This window comes from Orycteropus afer, unplaced genomic scaffold (genome assembly GCF_000298275.1).
Source record: "Orycteropus afer afer isolate SDZICR_OR568_19922 unplaced genomic scaffold, OryAfe1.0 scaffold00128, whole genome shotgun sequence".
NCBI lineage: Eukaryota > Metazoa > Chordata > Mammalia > Tubulidentata > Orycteropodidae > Orycteropus > Orycteropus afer.
The window spans coordinates 471,738-496,329 of NW_006921715.1; the positions used below are offsets into that span (position 1 = coordinate 471,738).

The 24,592-nt window shown below is 52.4% G+C and overlaps 1 protein-coding gene across 1 annotated transcript in view; it reads left to right on the top strand.

Annotated features, from left to right (window-relative positions):
- Positions 1-804: 804 nt before the first annotated feature.
- The window catches only part of WARS1 (tryptophanyl-tRNA synthetase 1), a 29,485-nt gene continuing 5,697 nt past the window's right edge, over positions 805-24,592 (top strand). Inside the window, exons 1-9 of the mRNA XM_007944602.1 lie at positions 805-915; positions 5,823-6,009; positions 7,018-7,126; positions 12,336-12,455; positions 13,832-14,014; positions 18,055-18,155; positions 20,982-21,094; positions 21,228-21,401; positions 23,626-23,766. Coding sequence (XP_007942793.1) covers positions 805-915; positions 5,823-6,009; positions 7,018-7,126; positions 12,336-12,455; positions 13,832-14,014; positions 18,055-18,155; positions 20,982-21,094; positions 21,228-21,401; positions 23,626-23,766 — 1,239 coding nt within the window. The remainder of the gene's footprint in view (positions 916-5,822; positions 6,010-7,017; positions 7,127-12,335; positions 12,456-13,831; positions 14,015-18,054; positions 18,156-20,981; positions 21,095-21,227; positions 21,402-23,625; positions 23,767-24,592) is intronic.

Below are 24,592 nucleotides of genomic sequence, written 5' to 3' on the forward strand. Positions count from 1 at the left end.
GCAGGTGCGGGAGAAGAGGTGGCGAAGCTCTCTGCAGCCCTGCCCTCTGGCGATAGTTTAGGCAGGTGGCCTGCAGAGAGGAACTTACAGTGGTCACATCTCTATCCCCAAGGCCATGTCAGGTAGCCTGCCATGTGTCCCCATCTTTACAAATAGTGAGTAATAGGTACACAGTTAAACAAGGCACCATGTAGAATGGGCTAAATTGCATGGAGTCCTCACTTCACTTGGAACCCAGGACAGATAAGGCCCTGCTCTCCACCCCACCCTCCCTTGCCTGGGAACAATGCAGCTGGCTGGCACAGGGAGCCATTTGCTTAGCAAAGCTCCAGGAATTTGTCCCCAAGGCAATTAAGATAAAGCGCCTCCAGCAAGCTGGTGGCCGTGGATTTATTAAGTAAGGCACCTTGGGATTTCTCCCCAGAGCAAACCTGTGTGCCTACGTGCCTGGCACCAGGCGAGGCACAATGCCCACCTCAACAGGTGGAACTTGGCCTTGGCTAGGAAGGATGCCTGGAGTCAGTAAGTCGCCGCAGCCCCTCGGGCCTCGCCAGTGGCATTTGCTCTTCCTCTTTCCCGTGGCCTCCGATTGTGGCTGACGTTTCTGTTGCTAGTATCGGTGTCCGTATCCTTTATGATTGCTCACCTCACACCGTTTGTGGGAAAAGGGAGGATCCGGTGCACAGAAGGAAGAGCAGCTGTGGTGGCTTGTTAATCAGTCTGTCTCTCTTTCCTCACAGTCGTGTCTCCACCTGTAGGCAAGTCCTCTGCCACCTTGCCAGCTGTGAACCCCGGTCCTGGAAGATGGCGGATGTGGCCAACAGCGAGCCCCCTGCCTCCCCGCTGGAGCTGTTCAACAGCATAACTGCTCAGGGGGAGCTTGTGAGGGCCCTCAAAGCCGGAGAGGCCTCCGAGGTGCGTGGTGGTTTGGGGCTTCGCCACACACATGGCTGAGCATGCTGGCCTGTGTCAGCCTGCGGAGACAGCCGTGGGTCCCCTGGCCTGGCCTTAGTCACAGGCATTCTGACTATAACTTGACATTTGGTCACCTTTATCAACAGGACTAACACGTGTGGTCTGAAGAGTCAGATGGTTCTCAAAGCCTTTGTGAAATACAGGAGCTCTGGTGGCGTAGTGCCTAAGGCACTTGACTGCTAACCAGAAGGCTGGTGGTTCAAATCTACCAGCCAGTCCTTGGAAGGAAGGTGGGGCAATCTACTTCAGTAGAGATACTGCCTTGGAAACCCAAGGAGGGGTTGCTGTGAGTCGGATCAGACTTGACGGCAGTACGTTTGGTTTTTGTTTTGGTTTTGTAGCATACAGAGTTCCTCCCACCCCACCCCATTTCCTGCTCCCCAAAACAGACATTTCAGTCCCTTTGACTGAGTCTTAGTAGGTCCTCCCCCATCTCTAAATACTATGCTGTTGTATTGCTCCCTGGTGATGTGTGTTTCACTGTGGGAAACACATACATGGGGAACACGTATGTGGTAGACACATACGTGGTAAACACATAGTAACAAACTCTTGCCTTTCCCACATCCTTCACGTGTTCCCTTCCCTGGGTCATTGTGTTGTGTACCCGTCACCATTATGTCCACTTCCCCTGCTGTATCACCTTAACAGAAGCCCAGTGTCCCCTGGGCAGAGGGTCCCTTCTCCCACTCCTGCCCACCTCTGACTCCTCACTGATTTTGTTTAGGGCTTTCTCTGGGGGAGTCGAGGACTTGCCACTTTTACTCTCACGCCTCACCCCTCCATCTCCCAGTGGGGTTAGCGTTGACGGTGTTTTGACTGTAAGCGCTGTTGACAGCTGAAGTGCGAAGCCTGTGGGGTTCTTTCTCTCTCCTGCCTGACTTGTGTTTTCTCTGGAGCTCACCCCGGTCTGACTCCCTGGTGGCTTGCTGTTTGTAGGACGAGGACGCTGCCTTTCCAGATTCTCCCCCAGTCGGATGAGTTCGCTCTCGGCGCACACACGTCCACCAGTCGGTCGAGTTTGTCTTCTTGAGGCGGCCTTTTCTGGGGCTCTGCACCTGCTTTGCTCTGGACAGGCACGCTAGCCACCCCTCAGGATCTCCTTCCACAGCTGCCCAGGGGTCCCCCCACTTCTCTGGCATATCCCGTTTCCTCATCCTGGGTCTTCCTCTTTGGCTTCCTCTTTGTTTGATGGAGCAGATGTCCCAGTGGTTCCTCAGGAAGGGAGTGCATAGGGAATAATTTTTTGAGCTCTCACATGTGTAGAGGTATCTTTATTTTGCCTGATACTTGACTGATGACCAGACTAGGTGTAGTATTCGAGGTTGGCAGTAATTTCCTCAGAGTTCTGAAGCCACTGCTCCGTTATCATCTAGCATCTCGGGTTGCAGTTGTGAAGGCGGGTGCCACTCCTTGCGTTTCCACTCTGCAACTTTGCAGAATCTTCTTTGTTCTGAAACTTCTTGGGGTCTGAGCATCAGAATGTGAAGCGGAATGTAGTCTCGTGTCTGCCTTTCTTCAGAACATGCGTGTTTTTAAGTTCTGCTTTGGTGTCCTGATCCATGTCAGATGGAGAAGAACATCAGTAGGCCAAGCCTATGTGTCAGGCCAGTTTGCGGGGTGTGGGTCCACTCGGGCAGCTTACATATTGACTCTCAGAGTGCCCCCAGCTCCATGCCGAGTTCAAGTGGGGTGTGGAGAGTCAGCAAGCAAGTGATTGAAGGGCCCTGAGTACAGTCTGCTTCAGAGGGAGCCCCTGGGAGTGCACACGCTTAGCACACTTGGCTGCTAACTGAAAGACTGAGCGTTTGAGTCCGCCTAGAGGGGCGTCACAAAGGGCCTGGAAGTCTGCTGCTGAAAGCCACTCGTTGAAGACTGTGGAGCACAGTTCTACTCTGATGCACAGGGGGTCACCAGGAGTCAGAATCGACTCTACATCAGCTGGTTTCTCACTGGTGCATCAACAGAAGGCAGTTCTTCCCCTTGGTGGCCCAGAAGATCGGAGTTTGTTCCAGGCCCTGAGCCAGCACCACAGGGAGGAGGTGAGGAAAGCACGCTGTCCCAGCCAATACGGGCAGGCATCTCATCTCTTACATGAGTGGTAGCCACGGCTGTTGATTCCACACATTGAGTCATTTTAATGGCAAATCTCTGCTAGTTTCGTTTGAAATGCACATCTTTGTGTTGAAGCCCACTGCAGAATAACAGTCTTCTCGGGCCCAGGTCAGGGGCCCTGGTGGCACCCTAGCCAAGCGCTCAGATGCTAAATGGAAGGTTGGCAGCTCAAACCAACTGCCTCCGTAAAGATTACAGCCTGGGAAACCCTGCAGGGCAGTTCTGTTCTGTCACATGGAGTCGCTGTAGTCGGACTCAACCAACTTGACACAGTAACTATGACAGCCAGGCCCAGGCGCTGTCCTGAGGAGCAGCGCATCCTCTGTGTGGAGGCTGGAGCGCCGTATACTCCCAGAGAGGCCAGGTGACAGCACATCAGATGACAGCACATCATGGGGGACTCCACGTGAGGATGCTTGCAGCTCACTTGGCGACCCCATTGGACCGGGGCTGTTCTTGAGCTCTGATCCAGGAGGCCAGTTACTGAGGTGCATTGTGACTCCTCTGCTTACCGAAGCCTGCTGTTGTGAATGCCAGGCTGCCAGGGATGAGGGCGACTACGAGAGATTTCCACAGAACCCAAGGGTCCATTTTACCTTGTGCTTCTTTTCTTAAGACTCCTTGTAAAAGGGCCGACGTGAGAACACTGCAGATAGCTCGGCCGGCCACCACAATGCCAGGGTGTGAACACCACAGAGAGCTCGGCCAGGCACCACGATGCAGTGGTATGAACACCGCAGATAGCTCAGCCAAGCACCACGATGCAGTGGTGTGAACACTGCAGAAGCTTGGCCGGGCACCATGATGCAGTGGTCAGAACACTGCAGACAGGTTGGCCAGGCACCACAATGCCAGGGTGTGAACACCACAGAGAGCTCGGCCAAGCACCACGATGCGGTGCTGTGACTGGTCCCAGTGATTTACCCCCTTCATGTCCAGCTCAGAGCTTTCGTCTTTGTCCTGCCTTTGTTTGTGTTCTTTTTCTCACTTGTGGTTTGGGTGGAAGTTTACAGAGCAGATTGGTTTTTCCGACAATAATTTTCACATGCTTTGCGACGTTGATTGCAATCCCCACAGAGTAACCTCACTCTTCCCACTTCCTCCCTGTGTTCCACATTCCCTCCATCCTTCTTTCCATCCCTTCCTGCCTTCTGAGCGTTATCTCTGGGCAAATCCTGCCCTTTCAGTCTCCCACGGCTGACTGTTCTAATGACCACATGCCTCCCTGGTGTTACTGTTCACCTCATAGGCCTGTTTATCATTTGGTTGAAAGTTGTTGAACCACAGGGGTGAGTTGAGTTGTGGCCTTGAAGTATGTCAAAGGGCCTTAGTCTTGGGGGTTCCACCAGCCTCTATCAGATGAGCAAGCCTGGTTCTTTTTAAGATTTTGAGTTTTATTCCACACTTTCCTCCCATTCTGTCCAGGACCCCCTCTTGTGATCCTTCCATAATGGTTGACAGTGGTAGCCAGGCACCATCTAGTTCTGGTCTCAGGGTCATGGAGGCCGGCGTTCACGTGGTCCATTAGTCCTCTGGACTGTCTCCTTGCATCTTTGATTTTCTTCACTCTTCTTTGCTCTGGATGGGAACAGACCAGTAGTTGCACCTTGTTCATTTTCTTTATTTCTGTAAACTGCTGCCACCATCCTTGGTGGAGTCATTGGTTCAGTTTCCATGAGCACACGTCTCGACCTGTGTGCAACACAAAAGCCAGCTCCAGCGTAGGGCTCAGTGTGACCTGACAAGTGGGTGATCACACGTGTCTCTGCCTCGGACACACATCTCTGCCATCGGTGACTGTTGAGAAATCTTCAGGCTGTGAACTTCATCACTGACAGCAGTGTGTGTTGTGATATTACGAGGTGCTTGGGGTAGGGGAACAGGGAGGGGAGCTGCTTTCAGGCCCACACTTGCCGTGAGACAGTGGGAAGCCGTTTCCCCTCTCAGTCACCGTCTTCAGCTTGAAAAGAGCAGTGATGACAGCCCCACTCTTGGGGCCCCTGGGAGACTGGACAGCGTGACCGGTGGTGAGCATTGAGCTCAGTCCCTGTCACATAGTGGCTGTCTCAGTCTCCCAGAGCTGCTGTAACAGAAAGACCACAAGAGGGCGGCTTTACAGAACAGACATTTACTTCCTGACGGTGGAGGAGGTTAGAAGTCTGGATTCAGACGCCGGCTCTAGGGGAAGGCTCGGGCTGTGTCAGCCTGCAGGGCAGTCCTTCTGTAACCCCATATTGCTCAGCTCCTTGTCCATCCTCACAGGGGCTTATGTCTTCCCGCTTGTGTTCTCCTTTATCCCTGTTCATCTGTGTGTTTGATATTTCACAAGAGATTGGATTTAGGGCCTGCCCTGCTCTGGTGAGGCTTCATAAACATAACAAGGAAAATCTACCCCCAAACAATTACATCCACATGTTTGGGTGTGTTGTGTGCTGTCAAGTCGATTCTGACTCACAGCACCCCTGGAGGACAGAGTAGAGTTGCCCCATAGGTTTTCCAAGGCTATAAATCTTTATGGAAGCACACTGTCTCATCTTTCTCCCATTGAGCAGCTGGTGGGTTTGAACCACCAACCTTTCGGTGAGTGGCTGAGCCTTAACCACTGTGCCACCAGAGCTCCTACGCCAGCAGTATTTGGGGCCATGTATTTTGGGGCCACAGTTCAGTCCATGCAGCAGGCAAACTTTGGCTGGTAGGGCGTTTTCACCTTCACCTGCATTTGTTTGGTTCAGGATGAGATTGACACTGCGGTAAAGATGCTGTTGTCATTGAAAATGAGCTACAAAGCGACGGTGGGAGAGGATTACAAGGCCGATTGCCCTCCCAGAAACCCGGCCCCCGGACCCGAGGAGGACTTTGTGGACCCGTGGACGGTGCAGACGAGCAGTGCGAAGGGCATTGACTACGACAAGCTCATTGGTGGGTCGCCCTTCCTCCCCGGAGAAGTCATACTGTCTTGTCAATTGCACCAGTGCCTTCCAGTTTTGAGTTAGGCCGATCCTGGTCAAGCTCTAATGCCAAGAAAAACATAGATCCTGAAATGTTTTGGTTGTACATTATGTTCTTAGAAAATTGCTTTGAAAATAACAATGTAAAACCTATACTGAAACAGTGATTGAGAGTGGACTGCTTAATAGAAGCTTTGGGCATTTTTTGAGCACTAAGGACTTCGGAAAGACCTATTGAAATGGTCATCATTGCAGTCATTTAAATCATCCCTTGTTTGGCGATTACGAGTCGGTCTCGGTTTACTTCAGCTTCCCCTGCAGCAGATTGATTATGGAGCTGAAAGGCTGACATCAGCTTAAGAAGGATGATAGGCAGCAAGTCATCGTTGTAATAAGCCCTTCTCCAGCAGTCCTCCTCCCCGGGAGACCACTGCCATGCTGTTGAAAAGCCCTGACTCTGGGACCTTTGATACCAGCAAGGAGGCAGCAGAGCTGGAATCTAAGTCAAAGCTGTTTCCATGATTTAAGGATAGACCATCATGGAAGAAAAATTCGTGTGAGGGCAGGCATAAGTTCAGTTCAGCAACTGAAGAATATTAAAAAATTATGGTTGTCAGTATATATAAATTATACCTTAGTAAACGTAACAGCTAAACATGGGGGGAGGAGTTGTTAGAAGATGCTGAGCTAGTCCACATTCTGGTATGTTTCCCACCAGAATGCAATCCCAGGCACAAAGCATTTGATTCTGTGACTGTTTTCTGGTTTGCTGGCTGTGAGCTGTTGTCACCGGTCACGTGGAAGACATGTTGCTTTCTGTCGAGGAAGAAAGACTGGTCACTGACGGCGTCAGAGGTTTAGGTCTCTCGACCTTGTGCCTGGAGCACTGTCTTTCACTTCACCATGTCAGTGATGCCTGGTCACCAGACCCCCTGCCCTGTGAAAATCATCTCTTCTTTTTCCAATTTCTTTTTCCCAGTGCGGTTTGGAAGCAGCAAAATTGACAAAGAGCTAATCAACCGGATAGAGCGTGCCACCGGCCAGAAGCCGCACCGCTTCCTGCGTAGGGGCATCTTCTTCTCGCACAGGTCAGCCCCTGGCTCCTCCCACCCGCCTCACCCCTCCTCTGTCGGTGCAGAACATCTCCGAGGGCTCTTCTCTGAGGCCACCCGACCCCATGGGAAAAGCGGTGGCGGTTGTCAGCGACTGGGATCCACCTAAGCATGTCCCTCACCCTCTGGCCTTATTTACCCATTTGTAAACTGCCCACCTCCCATGGCTGAAGTCAAGAGTTCATAACAGATGAGATTCATGCCAGGTTGTAGGCTGTGAATTATAAAATGACATAAACACAAGAGATGAATAGAGTTGCTGTCTAAGCTCACCATTTCCCACACAATCAACAGTTGGCTTCCTGAAATTATATACCCCTTCCTCCTATTGTGCTTGGCTACACATGAGCGATATCAAAAGAGAAACTAATCGAGTGTGCATGGAGCAGAATGTCCCTGGCTTAAGCCATAAATTCCACGCAGATAACATCAGAAAACAGGCAGGTTCCTGCTTCTCCCATCACGCAGATGGCCCAGCTCAGGGCAGGCCCGCTCTCCAGGCTCTGCTCAGGAGTCAGTGGTCCGAGATAGGGTTGTTCTGTTCCGGCTCACTTCACGATGACAGGAGAGCAGCAGGTCGGCCCAGACCCTCAGATCCTCCCTGGAGGGAACGCCAGGCCCCACTGAGCCCCTTTCTGGGTGGGATGTAAAGGAAGGCTTTTCTCTTGATTGAGGTGTGATTCACATAGCATTATGTTTACAAGGTTCTGCAGCCATCACTGCCATCTGATTCTCATCACCCCAAGAATAAGCTCTGTACTTCTTAGCAGTCACTCCCTCTTTCCTCCTGCCCCAGCCCCCGGCCACCACGAATCCACTCTGTCTCCCTGGACATCTCATATCAGTCGACTCATACAGTGTGTGGCCTTTTGTGTCGGGCTCTTTCACTGAGCATCCTGTTTCAGGGTTCTTTCATGTTAGAGCATGTGTCAGAACTCACTCCTTATGGGTGAGTAGCATTCTAGTGTGTGGATCTATACGTTTTGTTTATTCACTCATCAGTTGGTAGGCAGTTTGGTTTGTTTCCAGTTTTGACTGTTGCAAATAATGCTGCTGTGAACATTCCTATACAAGTTTTTGTGTGGATGTATGTTTTCAGCTCTCGAGTATACATATAACTAGAAGTGCAGTTGTTAACTTGGGTGGTAACTCTCTGTTTCATGTTTTGAAGAACTGCCAGTCTCTTTCCGCAGCAGCTGAAACATTCCCATCAGCGATGTGTAAATGTTCCAGTTTATGCACGTCCTTGACAGCACTTGTTATCATCCTCTTTTGTTGCAGCCGCCCTGATGGGTGGGAAGCAGTCTCTGTCTCATTGTGGTTTTGATTCATGCTTCCCCAGTGGCTAGTGACTTTCAGCATATTCTCATGTCCTTATTGGTCATTTGTATGTCTTCTTTGGAGAAACATCTGTTCAAATCTTTTGCCCACTTTTTACTTGTGCTATTTGTCTTTTGATCGTTGAGTTGTTGAAGTTCTTTGTACATTCTAGATACTAGTCTCTTGTCAGATACGTGATTTGTAAGTATTTGCTTCCATTCTGTAGGTTGCCTTTTTATTTTCTTGATAATGTCCTTTGGAAAGGACACAGTTTTTAATTTTGGTGCATTCTAAATTACCTGTTTTTCCTTTGGTTGCTTATATGCTTGATGTCATGTCTAAGAAACCATGGCTTTATCTCAGGTCACGAAGAATTGCTCCTATGTTTTCTTCTAAGAGTTTTATGGTTGTAGCTCTTATGTTTAGGTCTCTGATCGTTTTGAGTTAGCTTTTGTATATGGTGTAAAGTGGGAGTCCAACTCATTCTTCTTCCTGTGGAGATCCCCTTGTACCAGCACCATGCGTTGTATTGTCTTGGCACCCTTGGTGAAAACTAGTGGACCGTGAATGGAGGGCTTTGTGTGGGCTCTCAGGTCTGTTCCATTGATCTTTATATCCATCCTCTGCCAGTACCACCGTCTTGATTACTGTAGCTGTGTAGGAAGTTACAAGATTGGGAAACGTGGGCCCTCCAACTTGGTTCTTCTTCTTTAAGATTGTTTTGGCTCTTCTGGTCTCCTGCATTTCCATCTGAATTTTATGATAAGCTTGGCAGTTCTGCAGAAGGAACAGCTGAGATGTTTATAGATAGCACTTTACATCGGAGGATCGGTCTGAGGAGTGTTGCCGTCTTCACAATGAGTCCTACCACCCATGATCATGGAGGGTCTTTCCCACGATCTGGGTCTTGTTTAGTTTCTTCCCATGATGCTTTGTAGTTTTTAGTGCACAAGTCTTGCACCTCCTTGGTTGAATGTGTTCCTAAGTATCTGACTCTTGTTGATGCTGTTGTCAATGGAGTTGCTTTCTTACTTTGATTTTTGGAGTGTTCATGGCTCAAATACAGAAATACAGTTGATTTTTCATATTAGTCTTATAGTCTGCCACCCTATGGAATTCCATTTAGTAGCTCTAATCCTATTTTTGTGGATTCCTGAGGACTTTGTATATACGAGGTGATGTAATCTGTGAGCAGAGAAGGTATTATGTCCTCCTTCCTGCTCTGGGTGCCTTTTACTTGTCTTGCCTTTCTGCAAGAAAGTGGTGAGAGTGTACATCGGTGTCTTGTTCTTGATCTTAGGGGGAAAACTTTCAGTCTTTCACCATAAAATATCTTAGCTGAGTTTTTTTAATTGTGATTTGGGTGAAAATTTACAGAGCAAATTCACTTTCCATACAGCAGTTCACATACACTTTGTCTCATGACATTGACCACGATTACCACAATGCAACAGCTCCCCTCCCACTTCCTCCTGATAATTACCTCTTCCCTGTGTCCATCCCTCCATGCACTCCTGCCCCCTGAGCTGTCTCCCTGTGCATAAGCAGCCCTTCTTTCTCCCATGATTGTTCTCTCCAAGGAGTCACACACGTCTTTTATTAGGTTGAGGAAATTTCTTTCTATTTCTAGTCTGTTCAGTAGTTTTACCATGATTTTTGTCAAATGTTTTTTCTACATCTGTTAAGATGATAAGAAACTCTGGTGGCACTGTAGTTAAAGCATTGGGCTGCTAACCAAAAGGTCAGTGGTTCAAACCTACCAGCTGCTCCACAGGAGAAAGATGAGGCGGTCTGCTTACATAGAGATTTACAGCCTTGGAAACCCTGTGGGGCAGTTCTGCTCTGTCCTATCTATAGGATCTCTATGAGTCACAATCACATCAATGGCATTGAGTTTGGATCTATCTTCTATGAAGTGGTTCATTATATTGGTAGGTTTTTATATGTTGAACCAACCTTGCATTCCCAGGAGAAATCCTACTTGGGCACTATGTATAACCTCTTATATGTTGTTGAATTTGGCTTACTAGTTTTTGTTGAGGGTTCTGGGGTCTGTATTCATAAGGGATTTTGGTATGTAGTTTTCTTATGATGACTTTGTCTTACTTTGATATGAGGGTACCTCATCAGTTGGGTTGAAAACTGTTCCCTCCACTTCCATTTCTTAGAAGAGTTTGCAAAGGATTGGCGTTAATTGTTCTTCAGACGTTTGGTAGAATTCACCAGTGAAGCCGTCAGGTGCTAGGCTTTTCTTTGAGGAAAGGTGACTTTAATCACTAAGTCGGTCTCTTGGTCTCTTGTTTGGTCTGTTCAGGTTTTCTATTTCCTGTTGAGTCAGTTTCAGTAGTTTGTCTGTTTCATTAGTTACCTAGCTCATTGGCATATAATTGCTCGTAGTATCCCCTCGATCCTTTTTATTTCTGTGAGGTCAGTAGTAATGTCCCTTCTTTCATCCCTTTATTTCAGTAATTTGAGTTCTCTCTTTTTACCTTGGTCAGTCTCACTAAAGGGTGTCCATTTTGCTGATCTTAAATCAGAGTGTTTTAACTCAGTATTTTATGGTTCTCACTGTCCAGGTGACGTTTTTTTATTGCCTTGGCTTGGGGAGCCGTATGACTTAAGGCTTTTGCCCATTCTCAAATCAGGTTGTGCCCTTCTGATTCATTAGTTTGTCTTCTGTTAATGGGCATGGTGATCGTGCTCTGCGTGAGTGTCGGGGAAATTAAATGAGGTTTGCCAGACTGTCGAAGGCGCCCTGGTGGTGCGGTGGCTAAGCACTCAGCTGCCAACCAAAAGGCCAGCAGCTCAGACTCACCAGCCGCTTCATGGGAAAAGATGCGGCAGTCTGCTTCCGGAAAGAATACAGCCTTGGAAACCTGATGGGACAGTTCTGCCCTGTCCTGCAGGGTCGCTGTGAGTCAGAATCACTTGATGGCAGTGAGTTTTATCATGAGGTGGAGCGTTCGGCAGCTGCCGGTTTCCTCACTGGCTGAGCGATTTCCCGCCTGCACCTGCTTCCGCAGACGCACCTCGGCCTCACGCTCAGCACACGTTCATCTGAGTGATCAGGAAGCGTCCGTGTGTCGTCTGCGTGGCCTTTTCTTCTACAGCCCCCCAAAGTCTGATTTTTGGTATGAGAAACAAAGGGCTCTTTTCTTCCAATATTATGTTTTTCATTCTTTCCTTATTTTAAAAGTAGATGATCATTTCATGAAAAACAAAACAAAACAAAATGTAATAAGCACAAAGCACAGATAAACCCGTTATAAACGAAACCCGTTGACGCTGAGTCAGTTCCGACTCATAGGGACCCTACAGGACAGCGCAGAAATGCCCCCGGAGCGTCCAGCACTGTCCTCTTTAGAGAACCAGACCACCACATCTTCTCCCAAGGAGCAGCCGGTGGGTTTGAACTGCCAACCTTTCAGTGGGCGGCTGAATGCTTAACCACGGCGTCACCAGGGCTCCTGAGAATCAAGCCCAGAAGCCATTTCAGAGAAGGTTGTTGACATTTTTGTATTATGAGCACCAAAGTGGCAAACACTGTTACCCAGGTGGGGTATGGTCTGTCTTCATTTTTCGTTTCCGAGTGAGCTTTCCAGGTGCTGCCCAGTCGACCCAGACTCATGGCAGGCCGCCTGTGGCAGACTATAGCCTGCTCCATGGGGATTCTCAGCGCTGAGTTTTCACAAGTAGATCACCAGGCCTTTCTTCTGCAGGGCCTCTGGGTAGACTCGAATCTTGAGCCTTTCTGTTAACAGCCGAGCACATTAACCGATGGTACTACCTAAGGACGACTGAGTTCTAGGGCCTGGATATGTTTCTAGGACGATCCCAGCATCTCCCTTTCTCCTTTATCCTCTAGAGATATGAATCAAGTTCTTGACGCCTATGAAAATAAGAAGCCCTTTTATCTGTACACGGGCAGGGGCCCCTCTTCCGAAGCCATGCATCTCGGTCATCTCATCCCATTTATTTTCACAAAGTAAGTAATGTCCTCGTTTTTTCAGTGGGCTGAGCACCTGGGTGACAGCCATGTTTGGAAATGATGAGATGGTCCTGTTGTCGGTGCCCATCAGCCAAGACATCTCCAGCAGTGTTGGTGCTGCCCTGGCTTGTGCTTACCTGTCCCTGGGCTCACGGCAGAGTGGGGGACGCAGTGGCGGGTGTTCTGGTTCCCTAGCGCTGCTCTGACTTTACAAACAGCAGTTTATTCTCTTACAGTTTGGAGGCTTTAAGTCCAAGTTCAGAGTGCCAAACTCTAGGGGCTGGGTGAAAGCCCCTCAGCCTTGGGCTTCAGCTCTGCCTCCAGCTTCCTGCCCACTGAAGCTGGAGGCTTTTCTTCACTCAGACAGCTGCTGGCTGCTGAGGCTGCCAAGCCCAGGGTTGACAAGTAAAAAGCCACAGGCCCAATATTACCATTGAAAGTCCTAAAGTTGGCAGAGCATGGCAGGCTGCTGAACAACAACACGGGTACGTGCAGGGTCCAAGTGTGCCATAAGCTGGAGACCATTCCCAAAGCTGCTGTTTATATACGGGAAGCAGACCACATACCCAAAGGTAGCTACTCAGCTGCTTGTGGTAGATCCCACCATAGAGTTGATTGCCAGTCTCATCATGAAGAATAACTACCACCGGCTGCCCAGCCACTCAACCAGGCCAAGTTGACATACAAATTTAACTACCACACAGAACTCACACCAGAGGAAGAGATGCAGTCAGTCACGCTAGAAAAAGGGGCGCAGTGGGAGGGCTGATGGCAGAGGAGGGGCGCAGTGGGGGAGGGCTCACGCTGGAGGAAGAGACGCAGTCGGGGAACTCAGTAGAACAAGGGGCATGGGGAGGGCTCATGCCAAAGGAGGGGTGCAATGGAGGGCTCACAACAGAGGAGGGGGCACAGTGGGAGGGTTCACACCAGAGGAGTGGCACAGTGGGAGGGCTCGTGCTAGAGGAAGGGATGCAGTTGGGGAGCTTACACTAAAAGAAAAGGTGCAGTGCAGAGCCCCGTCCTGTCTCACATTGCCCCTTGCCCATGAGACCGTAGGCAAGTCACTGCCCAGAGATGCGGTTTCAGCAGCTGCCAAGTGGGAGTCCTTGTGATTGCTGGTAGAATTACCGTCGGGCCTCAGAACAGAGCGTGTTGGGCAGCTAGCACAGAGCCTGACCCACAGAGCCCTTCCTCAGCAAAGAGTAACCATTGGCCATCAGCAGTCTCCAGTCCACAGCACGGCGAGGTCATGGGATCCATCGGCAAGGAAGTTTTAACATACGTTGCTAAGTGGGAGCTGTGTTTTCGGATGATGCAAAATGGCATTTTCTGCGGGCAAAGAGATGTGCACTTTCTTCTCCTGTGCATCTCAGGTGGCTGCAGGATGTGTTCAACGTGCCCTTGGTCATCCAGATGACGGATGACGAGAAGTACCTGTGGAAGGACCTGACCCTGGACCAGGCCTATGGCTATGCTGTGGAGAATGCCAAGGACATCATCGCCTGCGGCTTTGACATCAATAAGACCTTCATATTCTCGGACCTTGACTACATGGGGTAAGCGGAGAGCACTTGGTTGCCTCTCGAATAAATAGCTCATTTGTCTAGTCATCAGCTACGTTGGACACATCCCGAGTTGCATCAGGTCTGGTAGCTGTTTCCTGAAACGTTCTGCCCTGAGTCGTTTGCTGGTTCACTTCCTTAGTCCTGAAAGTGGCAAGTTGTCTGTATGCAGGGGAAGGCCTGGGCAGTGCCAACACTGAAAGATGCTGTGTTGTCTCACACTTGTACACACAGGAACGTGACGGGCTAGGGCATCGTGGCCTCACAGGCTTTCACACTCTCTTGTGATGGGGCGTTCTTCTGTTTCTGGGTCCTTTGCACACGTGGTAAGCATTGTGCAGTTATGCTGTCTCTGTTTCTAAATGTCCCTGTTTCCTCAGAGAGGAACACAACTCATGAGTGACACAGTTCACCATGTCATAGGGTCACTTTTCAAATCAGCTGCCTAGTGGGCAGCTTCATTCTGAAGTGTTTTTCCCAAATCTTTGAATGTACACCTCCACAGCCTTGACAGTTTGCCGCCATGTTCTTGACCATACACCTCCATGGTCTTGAATGTACACCTCCATGGTCTTGACCATATACCTCTATGGTCTTGACCGTTCACCTCCATGGTCTTGAATGTACACCTTCACGGTCTTGACCGTACACCTCTATAGTCTTGACCATTCACCTCCGTGGTCTTGAACGTACACTTCCACAGTCTTAACCATATACCTCCACAGTCTTGACCGTACACCTCTAGGGTCTTGACCGTTCACCTCCACGGTCTTTGACCATATACCTCCACGATCTTGACCATTCACCTCCACAATCTTGACCGTACACCTCCACGGTCTTGGACTCCATCCCAGATGATCCCAGGTGACTACCCAGAAGGGTTAGAAGACTTTGGTTGGCGGCCCTAGGACAGATATGTTTCAGCTCGGCAGTACATGTCGTGCCCCAGAGGCATGGACCTCTCCGGCCTGGCGACGCCTGTAGGGCACTGCACACCAAGAGTCCACCTTGCTGGGTGTGTGTCGCCCTGGGCTGTGCTCTGAGCCCTGAGGGGCGACCAGCTGTCTGAGGGCCTTGTGCAGTGTCACCTCCTGTCCTGAGTCTTGACAGCTGTGTCTCGGCTGTACATTCCGGGGGGGTCCTGAGGGAAGCCTGGCTCTCTCCCAGCCAGTGAAGGAGCAAAGGGTCTGCTTTCACTGCTGGTATTTTATCACTTCTCCTGTCCTGCCATGTGACACAGAGGCACTGTGATGCCCTTAAAGGAGTGTGACCTTTGAAGGGAAACTGGTCCAGGTTCCAGCGCTGTCTCCTCTGGGTACTGGCTGGGTGTTACTGCAAGCCCCACCACCGCCACCCCCAGTATAGAGCAGGCGCACAGATAGTGGGTGTCTCACTGTTGAGATGTCCCGGCATTCTCATGCCCTTCTCTCACCCCGGCCTGCCAGCAGCCTGAGTGCCGCCTGCTCCTCAGCCCGGCTCTGCTGTCCTCAGCACAGCCACACACTGCTGCTGACACCGCCCTGTTACAGGACCTTTCTTTGCAGCCTCTTTACGCCCACCCTGCCCACCACATCCTCCAGAGCCCCCCACAGCCGGTGATCTCACCAAAGCACAGTCTGACCCTGCCCCCACTCGCATCCCTTGCCGGTTATCCATCTTCTTTAGGGTCAAGTCCTCGCTTTCCTCCTGGCACACAGGCTCTGTGGTCTGGTTCCCTCCAGCATCACTGCCCCTCCCACAGACGGAGCAGTCAGGCTCCACCCCCTCACCTCACCACATGCTTTTCTCTGCCAGAGCCCAGCCCTTCCTGGCCCTCCACTCCCTCATGGCCAGTGCCTCCATCTTCCCTGAAAGACACCACCAAGCATCACCTCCTCCCAGCAGCTTACCCTCCCTGCGGCCAGAACCAGACACCCCTCTCGGCTCCCAGCATCTGACTTCACCTCTGCCGTATCAGGTGTAATGTGGGGGTGCCCACTGCCAGGCCTCCTCCATGAGGCTGAGGAGTCCTGGGGTGCCTCTCTGAGCTGGTCCTTTCTAACCCTTCAAACACAGCAGTGAACAAAACTGACAAGCTCCTGTCTCACTCCCTTCCATGTCGCAGAGAAACAGCAGAGCACACATAACAATCCATGAAGGGTGCATGTACACATGATGGGGGTGATTGAGCCTTTGAACAGTCCGTGTGCAAAGGCCAGCCCCACTTCCAGCACATACTGAGTGAGAACCAGGCTTTATGACACCTGCTCCCCAAGCCCATCTCTCGGGTAATGTGGCTTCACCTCCTGGTCACCCCCCATCACCTCCTGGTCACCCCTCATCCCAGTCACCTCTGTCACCTCTTGGTCACCTCCATCACCTCCCGGTCACCCTCCATCTCTGCTCAGTAAGAACGTTCTCTTTCTTTACAAACATAGTTGTTGTTAGGTGCTGTCAAGTCATCTCCGACTCATCGCGACCCCATGCACAGCAGAACGAACACGGCTGGGTCCCATGCCACCCTCACGATCCTTGCTATACTGAGCCTATCATTGTAGCCACTGTGTCTGTTCATGTCATTTAGGCCCGTGCCCTTCTTCGTTCACCCTCCATGATACCCGTTTTCAGGGAATTGTCCCTTCTGACAACATGACCAAAGTAGGTGGGATGAAGTCTGCATTCTCACTTCTAAGGAGCATTCCAGCCGCACTTCTTCCAGGACAGATTTGTTAGTCTTTTTAGCAAACCATGGTATTCTTAGCATTCTTCTCCAACACCACAACTCAAAAGCATTAACTCTTCACAAACATAGGGGAGAGGTGAAAACCTAGGTGCTGGTTAACCAGAAGGGTCTTCTCTTAGAAAAGTGTTTTGTGTTGGACCTGAAATTAGGAAGGACACTTGAAAAGTCAAATCCCTTGTCTAAATGCTTTGTGCTCCTTGTTTAAGAGCTGTTTCTAAACCCTCTGGTGTTTTACTTCTTCTTGAAATTCATCTCCGTCTTTGACTCCTTCCTGGTCTTTAGGAGCTGGATATAAAATAGAGCCAGCCTCCGCCCACAGTGGAGCAAAAAGAATGGGGGAAGGAAGTCAGTGGGTACACAGTTCCCAGCCTGCCCACCACACGACCCTGGCCCTGCCTGTGGCACCGAAGGCTCATCCTGCCATGAGGCTTGGGGCTCAGGAGGACACCAACCCAGAACCTGAAAACTTGGCGTTCCAGACTCGGCTCTACTCGGCTCTCCCCGAGTTAGTCTCACTTCCCTGGCCAAGTCCCTCAAATCCTTAGAGCCTCCATTTCCTGTGAGGTGGGGGCAGACACGCAGTGGCAGACACTGATGCCAGTAAAGATAAGTGTTCCCACTTTTCACCTTTGTTCTTCTGCTGCCTGGTGCATGCTAAGGCCTGAGGGAACACTCCTGAGCGTCTTAGTCAAAGTGAATTAGGGTAACTGCCTTGGGTCTGCCCTCCGCCTGCCTCATCCACAGCCTGTTCTCGTGGTGGCAGAATGGCTGCACAGATCCAGCCTTTGTATCCCCACCCCTCACCATCCAGAAGAGAGCCTGGCTGCTTGAGCCAACCACCAGGGCCACACTGTGGCTAGGGTCAGTCCTGCCTCATGGTGGAAGAGGTAGTGGAGGCAGGTGTCAGGGGGCCTGCTGCACTGGGACAGACCTCCTCCTCCTGGGGCACCGTACTTTCCCTGCCACCATCCAGAACCCTGGAGAGAGGCCCCACACACACACGTCTCAGCAGCAAACCTCCCCGGGCTCCCAGACTGAGACCCGGCAAAACATGAAGATTCCACGTTAGCCTCTGAGTCTCTGGCCATGTCCTGCCCTTGTTTGCACGTCTGCTCTCTTTCCCAGGCACTCTGCAGGCAGAGGGCGCTTCTGCCTTGCCTCCTGGGACATCTCTGCTGACAGACGGCATGGCAGCTGGCCTCCCTCGTGGGGAGACCCCGTCACCTGCGGTCCTCGCCTGGCGTGTGGCCTGCGTGGCTTCACGCTGCCACACTTCGTCTGGGCTGGCATGTGACTCTGGGTGTTTTTGCAGGATGAGCCCAGGCTTCTACAGGAATGTGGTTAAGATTCAGAAGCATGTGACCTTCAACCAGGCAAAAGGCATCTTCGGCTTCACTGACAGCGACTGTGTTGGTAAGAGAGCCCGCCGTTGCCAGGGAGGGGAGTCCCCTCCACCCCTCCGAGGGACAGAGCTCTGAAGGAGGAGATGAGTGGGTCTCGGGGACTCAGAGTAGCCGCCCAGGAGGCTGGGGTCGAGTGTGCACTGTCTGCTGCAGGGTTTCAGCTCCGAGACATTCAACCTGCAGCTTGTCTCTTGGCATAGTAAACCCAGACATGGGGCTTTCTGTGGCCTATAAACAGCCAATGTCATGTGTACAGCTGCTTTGTGTGCTGGGTGAGGCTGGACCTTGGGCTGCAAGGCCAGCCCTCGCCTCATTTATCTATTTTAAGGTTTAGAAGGAGAAAAGTAAAGTATTGAGGACTCTGGTATCCCCACACTGGCTTGTGGGCTCCCAAGGATGGCCTTCAGTGGAGGCCCGACCTGCTGGTCCTGGTCTCCCTGGACCTCGTTTCCCTGCCACTGGGGCCTCTCCCCCATGTGCTCTCTTAGTCAATCTACCTGCCTGTCGGCTTCATGTCCCTTCTATTTCCGTGTCTCTCTCAGATGTTGGCTTCTCTCCTGTTAGACTTTTAGTCCTTGAGACTCATGGCTGGGTCTGCAGGCTCCCTCCCTGCCTCCCTAGGAGGCCTTTACTTGAGCTGCCAACCCTGGATAGCTCCCCAGGGTGCCCTGCAAGGAAGTGGCTACCCTGCTTGGAGGGGACACATGCTAGGGCCCATCAGGGAGGAGCCTCCGAGGATGATAAGACAGAGAGCAGTGCCACTGACGGCCCTTGTTGGAGGTCAGAGTCACTCCTGACAAGTGGGACAGAACCCTGTGCTTTGAAAGGGTTTTGTTTACCTAGTACTTCCGGCCTCTGGTGGCATTACAGTGACGGCTGTGCACAGCTGTAGAGGGAGGCAGTGTTACAGGGGGAAGAAATGTACCACTTGGATTCCGAGACACCCAGGTTTGAATCCTGGCCACTTACTTGCTGCCTGCTAGCTTTGGCAAGTGGCTGAAACAGTCATCATCCATCTAACACGATGAGGGTGGCTCACTCTCCATTGAATGGGAGGCATAACTGCACTCAGGTCAGGCCCTGCACATGGAGCCCACACCTTCCCTCCACAAACAGCCCCTGCTGCTATTGGAGGCTGCGTCCTCTAGAGGAGCCAGACTAGTGGAGCCCGTATAGAAATTGAGAGAGAGCTTGATTTCAAGGATTGGCTTGTGCCATCATGGGGTCCAGCAGCAGGCTGGAGACCTCTGCTGGCTCATGGGGTCACAGGGGCTGATGAACCCCAAATCAGCAGGTCGGGCAGCAGGCTGGAGACCTGCAGGCTTATGTGCCAAGAACCAGAGGTCAGAAGCTAAGAAGAGGACAGAGTCAGGAGAGAGAATCAGCACTCTGTCTGCTGGACGCAGGCCACGCCCCCAAGGAAGCGCCCCTTTCGCCTCACTGGCTGCTCACACCACATCACCACAGGGAAGGTGGTTACGCCACCTGCTCCAGTGTCTGCCAGGCCACAGAGATCATAGCCAAGTGCACACCCACCACTAACCCTCATGGCCACCTGTGTGGTGGTGGTGATGGCCCAGCTGGTTTCTTCCAGAGCAGGCCAGGAGCCCTGGAGATGGGATCTGGGGTATGGCTGTGCAGTGGAGAGAGTCAGACAGTGCTGCGCAGGGAGAGAGGCAAAGCAGTGCCCAGCAGCCCCGCCCCAGGGACGGCCTCAGCTGGGGCCTCAAACACTGTGCGTGCTGTCGAGAGGACGCCTGGACTCAGCTCTCCCAGGGACCACGCTGGACATGTGCGGGCAGGCATAGCACCCCATGTCCAGAATCATGCACAGGTCCCCACGCTTTGACCCAATAATTCCACCTCTGCTGACCTGAGCTGATAATACAGTAGCAACAGCATCTAAAATGCTGAACAGTTTTACGTAGCAAGATAGTCATCGTAACTTGGAACAACTGAAGGTGGCAAACAGCCTAACTGCCCAGTGGTTGCTGCTGTTGGATGCCAAGTCAGCTTCAACTCATGACAACCGTGACAGAGGACGGCCCAGAGAGTTTCCAAGGCAGTACCCTTACAGAAGCAGGTCTCCAGGGCTTGCTTCCGCAGAGCTGCTGATGGGTTCAAGCTGCCAACCTTACAGTTGGGAGCCACCAGGGCTCCTTGCCCAATAGTTAAGAGAATGGTTCAGTATGATGCATCTACAGGGGAGGATGCTTTTAATAACAATACAGATCAATGCTACAAAGTGGAAAAGATAAGGAAGTCTAAATATGGGCCATAAACCAAAAACCAAACTCACTGCCATTAAGTTGATTGCAACTCATAGCGACCCCCATTGGGTTTCCGAGGCAGTAAATCATTACAGAAGTAGATAGCCCCGTCTTCCTTCTGCAGAGTGGTTCATGGGTTTGAACCCCCAACCTTGTGGTTAGCAGTCAAATGCCTTAGGCACACCACCACCAGAGCTCCTTGAATATGTACTGTAGTCACAGTTAAAGTACATCAAGTAAAAACGTGGCAGGAAGCACGTGACTGGAGGTCCAGACACGGAACTGCAGGTTTTCCCTACTTTCCCTGATGTTTCAGATTTCTGTAATGACTGTAACTTTTTTAATGAGGGGAAACCTGTTTTTGCTAATTTCTGTAACTGGGATTCTAAGAGTTGGACGCAAATGATCTAACCTAACAAAGGTGCCAGAGGACCAGGCACTCCTGTGTCCTGTTAGGTGAAAGGTCTCCATGAGTCCGAGCCGGCTGGATGGCGCCCGCAGCAGCAGTGCCTGGGGGGGCAGAGCGGTGCGTGAGCTCACGTGTGGTGACCCTCTCTCTCCCTCAGGGAAGATCAGCTTCCCCGCGATCCAGGCCGCCCCCTCCTTCAGTAGCTCCTTCCCACAGATCTTCAGGGACCGGACGGACATCCAGTGCCTCATCCCCTGTGCCATTGACCAGGTCAGCAGGAGACACCTGAGATTTCCTGAGGAAGGAGGCGAAAGGGAGGGCGGAGGGAGGAGCACGAGGGTGTCCTGGGAGCATGTCTCCTGGGAAGCCCCTCAGCTGACCTGTCAGAGCTCCCTCCCTCCAGGATCCTTACTTCAGGATGACGAGAGACGTGGCCCCCAGGATTGGCTACCCGAAGCCCGCCCTGCTGCACTCCACCTTCTTCCCCGCCCTGCAGGGGGCCCAGACCAAAATGAGTGCCAGTGACCCCAACTCCTCCATCTTCCTCACAGACTCAGCCAAGCAGATCAAGACCAAGGTGAGCGTCCCTGGAGGGAGGGCAGCCTGGATGGGCAGAGATGCGTGGACAGACAGAGACATGTTCACACACAGGCACACGTTCACACAGACACATACAAAGACACACAGACACATTTACACATGGACACATTTACACGTAGACACACGGACACATTCATGCACAGAGACACACGAACAAGCACACCTGTGTCCTTCCAGCTCCAGCTCCCCTGGGGGGCAGGAGGGCAGGGTCCCCAGCTGTTGCCTGCACCCCGAGGCAGCCTCACATGGTCCTGGACAGCAGGTGAAGTTGGTGTGTCCTTCGTTTAGGTAGAGTTTTGTAGTTTGTCTCTTTCTCTTTTTCTGCTTTCCTTACCCACAGACACTGTCTGGCAGGCCATTGTAACGGTTTTCTTCACGGTCACAGTTCATGTGGGTGATATCAACAGATAGAAAAGACTGGCCATCTCTGAGCATCAGGGCGGCCGGCCACTGGGCCGGGCACTCTGGTCTGCTTTCTCGTTTCTCACTCGTCGTGGGATAGAGAAAGGGCTTCACCAAAAATGCGGCTGCGAGTCAGCAGCCCGGCCAGGGCTCCCCTGCCTGCACGGTGGGGCTGCCCCTCCCAGCCCGGGAGCCTCTTGGCTGAAGCAGGGCCGGAGGGCTGGTTCCTGTTAGAGGGCTGCCTCCAGGACTGCTGACCGCTCGCTCATTCACTGACAGTCCATCAGCCCGTGCAGTGAGGGCTCAGTGAGTATTTGTTGAGTCACCAGAGAGACTAGAGGTAGAGATTCGTCTTCGTGTCCTTGTCACCAGCCCCCAGCTGGGTACTGAACTGCTGGCCCTTCTGTAACCCCGCGTGCATGGCCCTGTTGATATTTTGTTTACACAGCATGTGTCCGTGGGGTGGACTGTTCCCACGGGATCCTGTCAGGCAGCCGTGAGTCAGGGCCTGGCCCTTCTGGAAAGCCCCAGCAGGTCCTGGTGGACAATGGGGAAAGTGTCCCCACCCTCAGTGGAATGTCGGGGCACTTTCTTTCCCTTTCGTTTCTGGCTGTGGTTTCCAGAGCATGGACACGGGAAGGCAGGCCGGGCCCACCAGCAGAGCCACCCGGCATTTGTATCCTTTGGCTTTTGGGAAGTTGTCTTAGTGTTGGTAGTGGCTCTGGGGCATTTCTCACTCATTGGAGCTGGCAGAAACCCCGAGGGCTGGGTGAGCAGTGACAGGAAGTCAGAGCCCACAGGTGGGGGGGCGGGCAGGATAGGCCAGACCCAGGTGGTCATTCTAAAGCTCCTTGCCCATCTCAGCCCCAGCACAGGAGCCAACCCCAGCCCCACCCACTCCACACCCCCACCACCCCTCAGATGCTTGTGCCTGCTCCCGTTTATGGGAAGGAGTGCAGCTTCCGTTTGTCACCTTGATCCTGCAGCCCCCCGGCCCCCGGTCCCCTTCAGCTGCGCTGCACTTGCTCTGCTCACCTCCCTGCAGCCCTGCCCAAGGGTCTCCAGCGATGCCACTGTCCCTGACCAGCCCTCTGTCTCCCCACCTCGTGAGAGGCAGTTCAGAGGCTAACACTTGGCATGCTCTGCAGGGAGGCCAGCCTGCAGGCCCCCACTCCTCCCTGGCCGTGGGGATTGCTTCCCCTCCTGACCTCCCTTTGGCCTCCGTCCCATGGCCGCTCCTGGGCGCTCTGCTGCCCCCCGGCCACCTGTCCCACAGCAGCACCACCCCCACCCCCCGGCCACCGTTTTCATGCAGGACGTGGCTTGTGTTTATCCTTTCTCTGATGTCTGAGGAGACTGTAGGACATCTCCCCATATTTCAGCACAGGGGGTCCTTCCCCCATGACTCGGGGAGCCCCCGCCCCCCCAGGGAGCCCCCACAGCTCATGTCAAGTCAGCAGGAAGGAGCCGTTGGCAGGGCCCTCCACTGCCAGGCTCGGCCTCCTTCGCCCAGGCCTCAGTGCACAGAAGACAGCCTGGGCTTGACTTCCCACACGTGGCTCAGGCCAGGAGTCCACACAGTGGGCACAGAGACTGACGAGCTTCCCATCCCCGCATGGGCCGGAGACTGACAGGTGTCCCGTCCCCTCACTGCCCCGGGGACTGATGGGCATCCCATCCCCCTACTGGCCCGGGGACTGACGGGCGTACCGTCCCCTCACTGCCCCAGGGACTGATGGGCGTACCGTCCCCTCGCTGGCCTAGGCACTGACAGGTGTCGTGTCCCCTCACTGGCGCAGGTCAACAAACATGCGTTTTCTGGAGGGAAGGACACTGTGGAGGAGCACAGGCAGTTTGGGGGCAACTGTGACGTGGACGTGTCCTTCATGTACCTGACCTTCTTCCTTGAAGATGACGACAGGCTTGAGCAGATCAAGCAGGTGAGCATGAGGCCGCGTGCCGGCCAGCCAGCCCCATGGCCGTGTGTTAAGCAGTGGTCAGTGCTTCTTCATTGCCCACCTAAAACCAGAGTAAAGTCAAGGGGGTTAGTCACAGCTCCTAACCATGAGCTGAGAAACTCCAAGAACAGACAGCTCACAAGAGAGAAAGTGCAGACGGCTGTTTATTTAGATGGATTGTTGCAGTGGCGGCAACAGTGGGCTTAAACAATTGCGGGGATGGTGTGGGGCCAGACAGTGCTTCGTTCTGTTGTGTATGGGGTTGCTGTGAGTGGGAGTCAACAATGGCGTCTGTCAACAACGTCAGCAGCATCACCATCTAATTAGTAACCACAGAGGTTTACTAGGCATCAAAGAAATACACTCCAACAAGACCGACTTTCGCCTGGGCAGGGTGTGGTGCTGTTGCAGCTCCGTGACTACGGACCAGGTGCTGGGAGCCCGGCCAGGTGCTCCTGCACAGCTCTAGGTGGGCTTCGGCCGTGAGCACGATGAGCCCAGAGCATGTCTGTAGGCTTGCCTTCAGGTGCGCCGCTCCTTCAAGTCTGCTCCAAGGGAGGCATCCTGAGTACAGAACCGGCTTTTCACACACAGACATTGAACAAGATGAGGGCAGCAGCGCTGAGAACGCACTGGCTGTAGGGCGGATGGTTATGCCGGTGTGAACTACTGCAAGAGTGTCAGAGACTGAGCAGACTCCATCCTGTCTGGCCCCAGCTGTCCGCCCAGCTCGTCTTCCTCTGACCCTCACTGCCAGAGCCAGGTCAGAGGTCACGAGGCCAAGAGCACAGTCCTCCAGCCTGCCAGG